General features: G+C 39.3%; 1 protein-coding gene across 1 annotated transcript in view; it reads right to left on the reverse strand.

Annotated features, from left to right (window-relative positions):
- The window catches only part of lcor (ligand dependent nuclear receptor corepressor), an 80054-nt gene extending 66946 nt beyond the window's left edge, over window positions 1-13108 (reverse strand). The window contains exon 1 of the mRNA XM_082536684.1: window positions 12905-13108. Coding sequence (XP_082392810.1) covers window positions 12905-13001 — 97 coding nt within the window. The 5' untranslated portion in view covers window positions 13002-13108. The remainder of the gene's footprint in view (window positions 1-12904) is intronic.
- Between the last annotated feature and the right edge of the window lie 58 nt (window positions 13109-13166).

Genomic DNA, 13166 nt, shown 5'->3' on the forward strand with positions numbered 1-13166 from the left:
CGTACAATAATAATTCACTGCAACTTTTATTGTAATTCTAAATTAATATATTAGGATTACTTGTTTAGTAAAGACAACCAAACGGATGCAATTAATGCATGAATGAATGGGCGTTATGTGACAAATAGTATCAGAGTGCAAATACAAAACACAAGTTTTTTTCATGAAAAAATTACATATTTTTACTTAAACCTGCAAGATGCTATTTTTGGAGGCGATAATAATCTAAATCTAATAATCGACCATTTCTATCTTTGTGGAACTCGAAATGGAAAAAGTGATGGGAAAACATAATAAACCTTTTTAGAACTTAATATTCTTGAAAATAACTTGATTTTAGAAAAACAAAACGCATCTCTGTATTTTTCATCTGCTTTTACATTAACCTGCTAATGCTAATTAAGCCTTTTGAACTCATATTTTTCTGTGTTTTTACACAGCTTAAAACACAGACTGCATGCATTCATGCTTTTCACACATTGGTGGCTGAAGCAGTAACACTTTTATAATACATTTCCCACTTCCAGGCCATTAACTAACACTGCTTATACTTATGCTCTTCTGCTGAACCCCAGTCCCCCCAAAACAGCCATTAGCAGGTCCTGAGAATAATCTGTGTCCTCGACTTAACCACTAGACATGCTACATAGAACTCAAATAAAGCTAAATTAAGCAGTGCCATTTATAATACCATATACACAGCACTTAATTCATTTCTCTTTCTATTCTTCCTGCTTTTTACAGCAAAAAGGCAAAAAAGCAAAGTCTTCTTCTTTCTGTTGATTCTATTGTGTCGCTGGCATAGAAGAACAACAAAATAAACATTAAAAAAATCTGTTAGTGGCTACTGTCCAAGGTGTTATTGTAACTGTTTTAGCCAAGATATTCAGTTCCCCAACCCTACATGTTTTTTTCAGTTGACCAGAAAATATCACAAAGAAATGAATAACTCAATACATCCTATACGTAACCATGTCTGAAAAACAACGAGAAACATACATGAGAGCACACCTCCATGTGAGAACAGAGGAGGGAAAACTGGGCGAGTTACTGTAAACTATAGACAAATAAAAGTGAGAGTTAAGGCATTGCTGAAGAAATGACTCAAGTCTCAGAAAATCAGCGTAGTGGTTCATCAATTCACAGGAAAGATTACCTGCTCCCTGCAATGAAGCTTTAAAACGTACTTTTACAACTCGCAGATTTTGTAGAGTCCACGTAATCAATAATTAACCAGAAAGATAATAAGTGATCTGAGTAGTTTAGGAACAGGTTAAGAATTTACAGAGCAAATACATTCCTAGACCGAGCTTTAAGCAACAACAACAACAAATCTGATTAGTTTTTTTAAAGATACCTTAAGCTACAAAACAGGTACTGTAAATCAAATATCGAATATATACAATAGTATTATGCACACTATTGTTCCACACTGTTGCATTGGGTTACATTATTTTTCTTTCCATAAACAACACCAACATACAAGATGCTGCTTGTAAAAAGACTTACTAAAGCACCAAATGTGGATTAATCCACCACTGAAATAATCCCAAATAAATGCACCATTTCCTCCTGTCGGAGTAATATTTGCTCAGAAAAATCTAATGTCCAAATGTTTTCGTGGGATTACTGAGTCTTAAAAAATGTTTTTGCATTGTTTAAGATTAAAAATTGGGAACCAATGGTCTTGGAGCATCAGGGAGACAGACTGTACTGAAAGACAGTTAATGTGTTGTTGGTTCTGGTGATTTAACAGTGATTTACTATTCAAAGTATTGGATAAAAAATAGACTAGCACCAGTCTGACCTTTGAATAATAACATTGCTTTGTTGTTTCTTCATAACTCGCATCTGGGCCACAAAAATGTAAATTTTGTCATCCTGCCAGAAACTGCTGACAAGCTTCCACATGTACATAACATTACTCCCACATCTGTATTCCTGGTAGATTTACATTATTTTATATGATGCTGACAAATTCCTTCAGGCTGTGGAGACACTGTTTTGCTTTTTGTGTGTGTGGTTTTTTTTTTTTAATTGATGTGTTTTGTTGTTGTGTCTTCTTCTTTTTCCAACTAATATTTTTGTTTTTTCTTAACTATCGCAATAAAGCTTTAACATAGCTTTATCAGTATTTTGTTTGTTTCCCAATGAATCTCTGAACCTTCAGATTCCCAGACATGTCTGACCATGATCATCAAAACTGTGAACTTCAAATTAAAAAATAAATAAATAAAATTAAAAATAATAATTATGGTCCCACAAGTAGAGAGAGGCTGAAATGCTCATTACAACTGACAGCACAGAGACTATTGACAGAACAAAGAAAATACTTTAACTTTCCTTAGTAACAGGCTAAAAATGGACTAAATATCTCAAGTTTCTTTAAGTATGTGAAAGGTCATGTTTTTTGTTTTTTTTATTTCAAATTGCTCTACAGCCCTAAACATTATGAATGTGCTTATAAAGTAATCTTATTATCCAATAAAATCCTCACAAAATTATCACGTAGGTCTAACGGCTCAAACAATACATTTAACAAACATGCATAAATCTAAACTACACAGAGCTCATTCCTATTGTTATAGACACTAAATAAAGGAAAGAGTTAGGTAGTTATAATGCTATTGTGTACTTTAGTGTTGTTGCTGCTTAGAGATTTTGAAGCCAAAGAATATTAGTATTAATAGTGATATTAGTGAGTAAGTAATTTCCTACAAATATTTTTATTTTAAATTAAACTTTAAGAAAAGTTTGAGCTGTTTACAGGGTCGTGGGTTGTGCTGAGTACTACAATGAAGTGAGAACACATGGAAGTGGGCTAAGCCATTTAACATTTAATATGGCTCGAAATCTGACATCTTCTTTATAAATTTAAGTTTTCACATTATGGATAAGAAAGATCTACCCCCCCCCCCCCCCCCCCCCAAAAAAAAAAAATACATTTAAAAAAAACTTTAAAAAACGGAATGAATCCCCTTAGGACAAAGAACAATCTCATTTCATCTACGGCATCGTTAGCTCAACAGACAAGAACACCAAATGCCTTGTTCCAAACAGAAGGTCACCTGTACGAGAAGCTTCAGCTATTACCACTTTGTGTGACAGAATGACAGTGAGGTCAGACTTTCTTGAGCAATGTGAGTCAGACCCTAAAACCCCTGGCTTCAGATGCCATTGCAGGGGATGACCCTCTGTTCAGCTTTACATACAATGACTGGTATGTACTTTTAATGACGATGACATTGCCAAGACTCCATCCACGGTTGATGAAAGTGGTCAATGACAGCTCTGAAGATGAGGACACAGGGACTGTGTCATCACTTGATTACGGCACAAAGGTTAAGCCTATTAGCATCGGCAATTAAGTAAGAATAAAAATGGTGAGCTATGCAGACAAAAAAAGAGTTCAAAAATAAGAGTGGCACCGTGGCTTCAGGTTGGTTTAGTCACTTTTTCTCCAGCCTTTGTCCCCCGTGTTTGTCTTGACAAAAACACACTCCCACAAAAGTATTACAGTAACAAAAGCACATGGAAGCAGTTATGTTGAGACTCTGAGACATTGTCTGTTGCTCACAGACACTGAGCAGGAACTGAGCTCACTAGCACACAAACGCACCTTCTCAGGGTCCAGCATGTGACTTGTGTGTTACAGAAGCATGCGTGTGTCCATTAAGTTACAATAATGCTATTTTGTTTCACTTTTAGTTCTTATTTCTCCACTGAGTGAATTTTTTTTCTTTCAATCTAAAATCAAAAAGCTTCCACGCTAATGACATGTTGGCGTGTGTGTCTGTGTTCGAGTGCGTGCCACTATTTCCATGCACAACCATGCACGTGTTGAACATGCATGAAACAAACCAGCACATATCTGCATATAGCGTTGGAAACTGGCTTATTTCAGTCCCTGCTCACTAATTGTTGCATGTTGAATTCAATCCATATATTTTTAAATGGTGTAGCTTGACTTTCTTTGTAAATGTTTCTTTGTTCTGAGGTGAGAGACTGTGTGTTAATCATTTGTATCTAACACAAAGCAACTAATATTAATGAAGCAGTTTTGTTGTCCAGCATGTTAGTTTTGGTCGAGGAATGCACACAAGTGTAGAAATTCAGCTGTTTTTGTTTAAACTGTCCAAATCAAACTTTTTTAAAATTTAATTTTGATTAAATTTGACTTGTTTTTTTTGTCAAAGTTGAAAAAGAAGAAAAAGGGTGCCTTTTTTGTGAAAATCTAAGGTTATTTATTATATCAGTACTACCAAATGCCAAACGGTGCTCATCCTAAGCATAAATTTATGTTTAAGTTAAGAATGATTACATCACTTTGATTCATATTCATGAGGATGTCCTGAAAAGAAACCCTGTGCTTCAACACTTTCTTTTCAGGAGTGGAAGATTTTCCTGTGTCTGTCTCCATGACCAATCTCATGTCCAACGCAAAATCATAATGAAGTCCTTTTCAGTCTTTGAATTGCAAATAACTGCTCATTGTTTCTGTGTCATTTGCTGTGCAAACCTCATCCATCATGTCTCCTCCTAGGATTTGTTGTATAAAAGCGACATAGCATAGCAACACTCCCTCTGCATACCTTCTCCCTCAGTGTCTCTCGTACTCTCCCATTTGTTCTCTCTACCAAGAACTACATTTCCCAGGATGCAACCGTGCACGGCAGCGGCACACTCTCCTCACTGGGCATGCTGCCATGCCTGGTGGGTAAAGAGTCTTTAAACAAACATGCAAGATTAAACCCAACAAACACACACCACACACACAGTGTGCTGACTTCAATGTACTAAAAGCAATGTATAGAAAGCAAACATACAAGAAGCAGTTCAGTTCAAATGATCATCTTTTCAGTTTGCAGTGATTAAATCTTTCTGTACCCGTTCCAACTTTTTCCTAATTAAAACTTTTTAAGTTATAAAATGTATTATTGCTCACTTAAGCCAACAATATAATATAATATAATATAATATAATGTAATGTAATATTTAATAACTATTATTTATTATAACAATTACTTTACATTATCATACAGAAAAATGTTACAATGTTTCCTTAAATCAGAATTTGTTCGATCATGCTACCATTATTATCTTCATATTGTTAGCAGTACTAGAAGTTGCAATAACAGTATCACTGTCTAATAGGCTACAGTTGGATGTTGTATGAGGCAATATTTATATAGGACATTACATAAATACAGGTATAGACTTGTGCTTTAAAAAAAATGAAAAAAGGCAAAGAATTTAAATCTCAAAAACATTTAAGAGCAGAAGGTATTAAACCAGCAAAAATAAAAATAAAAATTTTAAGAACTAAAATTACAAGGTAAAGGAAAATAAATAAATACATATTGACAATACTGGCTTTGCAATTACATTCTAAATTAAAGTTCATTCTAAAATTAAATTAAATTCCAAAAACAAACAAAAAAAGAAAAAGAAAGAAAGATATATACTTTTAACAATGTCTTTTAAAAAGAAAACATTGCTGTAGCCGACTATTTCATGTAGCAGATAATTTATAGAGGGGCTACAGCTAACCTCTACTAAATACTAAAATGTATTCTTGGTTGTTTTGTCAGCCACCTTGCCTGTGTATGACCTTGTTTAAGATAAACAGAAGCAAATGGAAAACTATCTTGGTTTTTTCCTCGAAGAAAATGCAAAACTATACAATAAAAAACAAAACGCCATGTTTGTAAAATAGTTTGCATGCTAAACTGCCGTACCTCCCCGCGTCGGACGTTTCGTCTCTGTGCTAATTTGAGTCCCAAATCATAGACATTAGGGCTTTTATTTATATATTCAACAATTCTGAAACAGGGCCGTTTGACGACTGACTGCTGCCTCCACCATTTTATCCACTTCTGCAGAAAACGTTGGCTTCGTCACACTGAAACTGACACAAAGTACATAGTGGTACATGGTAGACAGCAGCTGATTATAGTTCTTAGCGGTGACTGCACAAATGTAAAGGTGGAGGACTCCTTTTGCTTTCATTTTGCAGTATTTCAGTTAGTACGGCAGGTAAATCATTTTTTAACAATAAAAATGTATGTGGCAAAAAAAAGACCACGTTATATGTTATCACTTTACCGCGGTTACTGATTAATATACTTGATCATTAGGTGCTGTACATTTCAATGTCACTGACAAATAAAATAAGCGATAATCTCTAAGGTTTGTAGATTGTGGTGTCACCTTTATTAATGGGCCATAACAAACGTAAACTTCCTGTACTTAAAAAAACCTTCATAAAGTGAGTTAACACTTCTTTTTACCGTAAATACATTCTACTGTTGATTATATAAACATGACATCCTGCTGCTGCAGGGTTTTTGACAAAGATCTTCTTTCATATTAGTCTGTGAATGAAATGACAAAAAGTGCAGATTTTTCTTGCACATGCAGTTGCCTGTGCACTGTCCCTTTAACTGTGAACCATGGCAGCTTACTACTGCTTAACCGACTGTTCACCCCACTTATTAGCTCATTAGCTGGTTCCTCTTGTTCCGGAATACCAAGGTGCTACTTTGTATTAATTAATTGTTAATGACAGTCTGAATGGCACACACTTCCATTCCATTAATGCTGAATTCCTACAAAGAAGAGGAGATTTAAAACAATTAAAGTATTTCTTAAGGTTAATCATCACAGTTGTATGATTTAGCGCAGGTTTTAACTCTCACACACTTCTTAGAGGTGAGAAACAAACAGAATGTCCTCAATTCCCAAATATAGCCTCAATTTTAAGGTCTTTAGTTGCCTTTACAAAGGCAGAAGTACAGCACACACACCTAAGCTACTCCGCACCATTAATCAAATACTCTGAAAAACACATTGCTCAAATATGACCTTCCGCACAAAAGCAGCCACTATTGAAGCACCAGAAGGAATTCACTAAAGGCGGGTCCGAGTAAACATTCCTGCTGCTTTAAAGCCTCAGCACCTCTCGCCAGCGCTCTGTGTGTGTGCGTGTGTGTGTGTGCGTGTGTATTCCAAACACATGCTCCAAACAGTGCATGAGCCCACATGGAGATCCAAAGAACTGTACCAGGGAGGTCAGGTAGTTCACATAAGACAAACTCACATGCATTAACACACACAATGGAACACTTACATAAATTTTTGGATTGAGTAACGAACGCCGTGTACAAAGTTTAAGGAAGCAGAGGACTTTGGCCTCTGCTAAGATGGAAAGGGAAGAAAAAACAAAGAGAGAGAAAGACAGAGAACAAAATTGCTGCTTCCTTTCTCTCCAGCTTAGGATTGTCACACTGACCTTCATCTGCAAGCTTGAAGAAATTAAGAAAGTAAAACAATATATAATTAAGGGCAGACAATAAAAGAAAACGTGCTTTTGAGAGGCTTCAGATATAACTCAAGCATATACAGAACTCCAGAGAGGTTCATAAGTGTAAACCTCCCGAACCCGCAGCAGGCTCAGTTTTTCCATAATGAAACAACAAAAGAAAAAAGTATCTACATTTAATCACCCATGGATGAAGGCTAACATGACCAAGAAGAAACAGCTTGAACTAGATGTAACAACTAGCATAACAACAGTTTAGATGCATAAAGCAGGTAATTTGTTTTGTTTTCTTAATTGAAACATTGCTTAAACTATTAGCTAAATTCACTTCATGTATTAATTGACTGTTTAACCTCTAAATGTAACCAGGACCGCTCTGAATAAAATAAAGTTCATATGATGGCCTCAGTAGCTTTATCTAATTGCTCAGAGTGTCCAGCCCTGCTTACAGACTACAGTAACAAGCATTCCAGTCTCTTATGTGGTTTTCAAAGTAACCAACACTTCTGCTGAAGATGGTCCAGTACTCACAGATAATAATTAGTCTCTCCCCATCGCTTTATGTTTCTGTGCCAAAGATCCCAGGGGAGGAAAACAACAAAGAAGTGACTAAAAAAAAAAAAAACAGAATAACAACAACAACAACAGCCATGCAAAATGGCTTTTTTTTAGGAAGTCACCTGCCATCCTCCTCTCTTGAGAAGTGAAATGAATTTGTCCTTGAAAGCTGCCATACTTTCCAACAGACCGCAACAACAAGATGAAATACTTTTGGTGCTTGGAAACAAACTCAAACTGGGATAAAAGACGCAGGCGTGTAAGAGAAAGGATGGTGGCTGGGATCTTTCAGGTAGTTCGGCGTGTATGAACGAGAGGCAGGACGCCGCTGTAAAAAGAGCGCGTCGCTCGCTGAACCGTTTTCTGGATAAATAAAGGTTCTCACGCACATACGCACCTTCTGTCGACACTCTCTTTAGTGCCAGTGGAGCATTTTGTTTTTCCACCGATGGTAACCCCCCACCAAAGAGAGCAGCCCTCCTCCCACGGGACTCCTGATTGGCATGGATCAGCCCCCAAGGCAGCTCCACATATATACTACAGTGGCAGAGGGTGTGTGTGTGTGTGTGTGTGTTTGTGTGTGTGTGCGCGCGCACGCATGTATAATGAAGAGTGCATGTAGAGATTTACAGTGTTGGCATCCGGTCCGGTCAAACGTGTGGACCGCTGCCACTCTCCCCCAACAGCTCTGGATAAATGTGCCATGTTTTGTTTTCCTTTTCAGGAAGCCCATGAAAAGAATTAGCAAGATGAGAAAGTAGCAGGCAGATCTCTCGGGGCGTCCATCTGTCCATTACTGAAATAAAAGCTGTCCACTCGAAGAAGGAGGCGTGATTGAGGGATGGAGGGATTTTGTTGACTTGATAAGACAAGGACGGAGCGCAGTGGGTAATCAAGGGAAAGGCAGAGAGATAGAGTGATAGAACGATAGATAAATAGAAATCACTGGGATTTATTCATGTATTGACACACTAAACCAAAACGGATAAACTTGCCCATCACAATTTAACTGTAATTGCAGGAGACATTTGCTGTCTTTATAGCACATGCTGCCAAATCCTCTTGCAAAATCAGCACGATTCGCCTCAAACTCATTCATTAATCAGCAGTAAACAAAAGGAAATTACCCGGAAACACTCAGCTCAAAGGACTACGAATCATGTGACAGAGATGAGCACTTAAAGGTGGAAAAGACCTGTGAACTACTGAGATACCCACAGAATGTTAACCAGCAATGGTTTCACCTAAAGGAAAAGCTGAACTGTAACTTTTTGTTTCCTTAATATTGTCAATATTTCTGTTTTGAGCTTAAAATTGCCAAACATTACTCCATACTTTACCAATATTTTTGGTCTTGTTTCTTTTGGATTGCCTTGTGTTTTATACTGCAATCCTCTCTTGATTGGGTTTTACTTGGTTAAATAAAGGTTACTCAGACATCACCCTTGGGTTGTCTCTTACTCTTTTTGAGTTTTTCTTACATTTTGCATTGATAAAGTTCATATTAGGAGGCAAACTCTCTCACTGAAGTGTGCTCCTTATACAGTATATCTGTAAGCCTGTTGTAAGCCTGTCTGAAATCACTCATTCTTTTTTTACTTTAATGGCCACTGTTTAAAAACTAGATATTAGTGATGCACAAATATTGGCCCTGATGACTGATATCAGTATGAGCAATTAAGAAAGCAATCAATTATCAATATCGGTAGATTAGAAAGGAGGATATAGAAAAAACATTACATCAAAAATGACCACAAAAAAATAGTGCTGGCCAAATTGTTATTTGGAACCTCAGTAATGGCTCAGAACGACACAATCGGTACACCACTACCAACTATGCTGACTAACTGCTCTGCTGCCATCAGTACCGCGCTTAGAAATGTTGGAAGATTTAAGGGGGGAAAAAGCAATCTGCCACTCACACTCACACCTCTCTCTCTATCTCCGACACAGTCTGTCTCTCTCCAGCACTGGCACAACCTTTCAGCAATCAAATTAGCTACACTCCCTTCCCCAGAATATGTGTCAAAGGAATCAGCAGTTGGGCTATATTTGCTCCCAACTCATAATGTTAACCTTTCTGTGGCATATAGGCCCTAATTTATTATCAGTGCAGCACAGGGTAAAAAGATGAGGCTCGTTGTGTCGACAAGTTGCATCCATGCACGTCGCAGTGCAATGTAATAAACTGTAAGGTGTCCATCTTTCTTGGCTGACCCTCTTCAACCAAATGTCCCCGCCACCGTTAACAATATGTTAATAATAAGGCTGCCTCGTAAAGGTACAAATTCTCAGGCCGGCAAACGTTCCTTATAACAAGGCTGACGCCTGGAGGCTTCTCAGGTGTCAAGTTGAGAGTTCTGAGTTTCCTTTAAGCTGGGATTTTGTTTTCAGGTTCAGAATGACACCTTAGAGGCTTAATGACAATAAGCATGGCAGTTCGTTGTACAGTAAAGTCAGTGAGTGTGTGTTACATTATGAATCTGGGCATTTGTCTTGTTGTTTCTGATGATTACGCTTGGGTACATGAAACTCAAGTTTAACGATTTTTATTACAACACTACTGATTTTTTTTCTTCTGTTTCTAGCAGCACATTCCTCTGTGCTGGAAAACCCTGCCGTAAGTCACTAAAGTCACTGCTTTTCATTTAGTGTTTGGCACCTTTCAGTTTTACTGTTGCTAAGACAAACAGAAAGTGTGAAAACCTCACACTTTCTGTAACATTTTAATATCCAAACACAATATAATAACAGTGCCAACTCCCAAATGTTAACGAGCTATAAATTTAAAGTAGCCCGATTTAATTTTTTTCTTTTACACATTTTTCTGAAACTAATTCTCAGCCTCCCATAGTTCAACAATGGATAAGAACATGGCAGATTTCAATGTGAGCGCTGAGAAGCCGCTGCTGCCTCTTGGCCCAGCCCTACGACTCACCACGCACTGCAAACCAGTGAATGTCAACAAGCAGAAATGAAGAAATATGGAACTTACATACACACACATACAGCACCCCATACAGAGCTAAAGCATGCTGTAATATCCAGCTGTGAGTTCATTATTGAGCTTTGTGGTATCTGTGTCCCCCGTGGTATCACTGTGATATTACTACACAGATTCTAGATGCACAGGAGCTTGCAGGGTGTTTATCATACTTAAGGTATCCCTATCAAATGTAGTATCATTACAGAATTCCTACAGCGCCTTATATAATCCTTACTGAATTATCTGCACTGCCTTTTTTCCAGTTTTTTATAGGTTACACAAATCTTTTCATTATAAGTAACTGCAAGCACCCCCCCCCCCCCCCCCCCCCCCCAAACTGTGTTACACTTAGTGGGGTGGGGACAAAACCATCCCCAAACCCACAGAACCAGTAATGTTATACATTATACAAAGTAAATACCAAATAAATAAAATCCAGTCCTACTGTGTGAACTTTGAAAGTCAGTTTGTGAGTAAAAGCTACACATGAAGTCAGTGAGAAATCCAAGTTCAAATGGAAAGCAAACCAAGTCTTGTTTCTGCTTTTTCTTTCCTGCTGTTTACTGTGATACTTTATGGCTTTACGCCGAACACATCAGCTGAAGGTCAGAGATTAGCCAGCCTTTTAATTTACCGCTAGCTGCACTCCTTCGGTTTGACCTTTTCTCACTAAAAGGCACCAAGAGCCTGCTCGGAATCAGGCCAGGCTATTAAAAAGCGCTCGAACGGGTAAGTAGGTGACAGGTCAACGCTCAACATCTGGACACCGAAACGCATCCAAAAACAACTGGAGCAGCAACACCCCGACTCCTCCGCTGCCGCTGTGCGTGATGCTTATTCTTCTTCTTCTTTTTTTTTTTTTAATAAATCGCCAATAAAAGCCGGATTGGGAACCAGAGAGACTCGAGGAAACCCGCGGAGGTTAGAAGATCAGAGGCGAAGAGGGGGATGATAATCTTGCCGTAACATCGGGAAAGGTTGATGTAACCGGATTAAACGGAGCTAATGAAATACACCACAAATGGACGACTGGGGCAGGAGAGGGGATGGTGGGTGGGAGAGATGTATAGACGATGAAATCCAAAATAAAAGAAGAAACGAAGTCAAAGAAGGGAATAGGTTCAAACTGATTTTTATCGGCTCTTCAATAAGATAAGATCTAAATTTTGCCGCTGTCCCAGCAGGAGCGACAACATGCGATCATACGATTTAAAAAAATGTTAATGTAACTATTAATGTAAACAGCGAACCTGAAGCACAGAGCTTTCTCCACCACCACCACATCCAGGAGCGCCGTTTCAACAAGTCTCAAACCCGATTTACAGGCGGACACTAAGGCGTTTGTCCCTGTCGACCCCCCCCCCCCCCCCCCCCCCCCCCGCGCCTATAGATTTCCTCCCCCCTAAAAACAAAATTATGCCCACTGACATTTCCCTCAATGCAGCAAAGCGCGCTCCCAAAAGCCGATTTCCAGGGCAGTTGAGGGGGTGGGGGGTGTCATGTTTGAAGGCTGAGGGCGCGCGCAACCCTCCCCTATTAAAAAGCTCATCCGGCGCCGCGCACTCGGGCACGGGCCAACCTATAGCGGGGCAGCCGATTGGCCGAAGAGCAGCTCCATCTGCGCACGTGACTTCTTCTGCTTACAATAAATAAACAGCTATAGAATAATACTTCAAACGACTCCAAATGGCCCCGGAGCGCTCACAGCCCGGTTAAAGAGACTCATAACAGGCAAAGTATCCGCACACACAAGTTTGCAGGTGGAACAGAGGGCCCCACAACACGGCTCAAAGTTGGAGCTGAATCGTTTTTGGATATGTCCGGTGGGAGGCGGGCAGCGCCAGGCAACAGCCGTGCGCAAAGAAAAAAATGACAGCTTCATGGAGACCCTATAGGCTTACTAGTGGACATTAGGCCCTACATACCCGGCACTTTGCTCCTCACACTTCAGCCAAAACGAAAACATACAGTTCCCGGCACCCGCCGGGCGTCCGGACCGCGGCACACACACGCACACACACAATGCCAAGCGAGCTTACCTACACAGTGAATGAGTTTGTGCCTCCAAGAGTCAAGTTCCTGCCGAAAGCCGCGCCTCTCTATCGTGCATTGCTGCCTTTTGCACAGACTCGCCATTTTCTATCGGCCCCTCCCGTGGGCGCGCACATACTGCTGGGTGCTTCCCTGCGCGCACGTCACCGGTGGTTTTTATTCTAGGGCTGGGTGGAGAGCGATATGAGGGGGACGGGGCTGCAGCATCCCCCTTTCTATAGCGCTCATATGTCCCACCCACCAAAAGCG

The sequence above is a fragment of the Aulonocara stuartgranti genome, assembly GCF_965226115.1.
Source record: "Aulonocara stuartgranti genome assembly, chromosome: 6".
In the NCBI taxonomy this organism is placed as follows: domain Eukaryota; kingdom Metazoa; phylum Chordata; class Actinopteri; order Cichliformes; family Cichlidae; genus Aulonocara; species Aulonocara stuartgranti.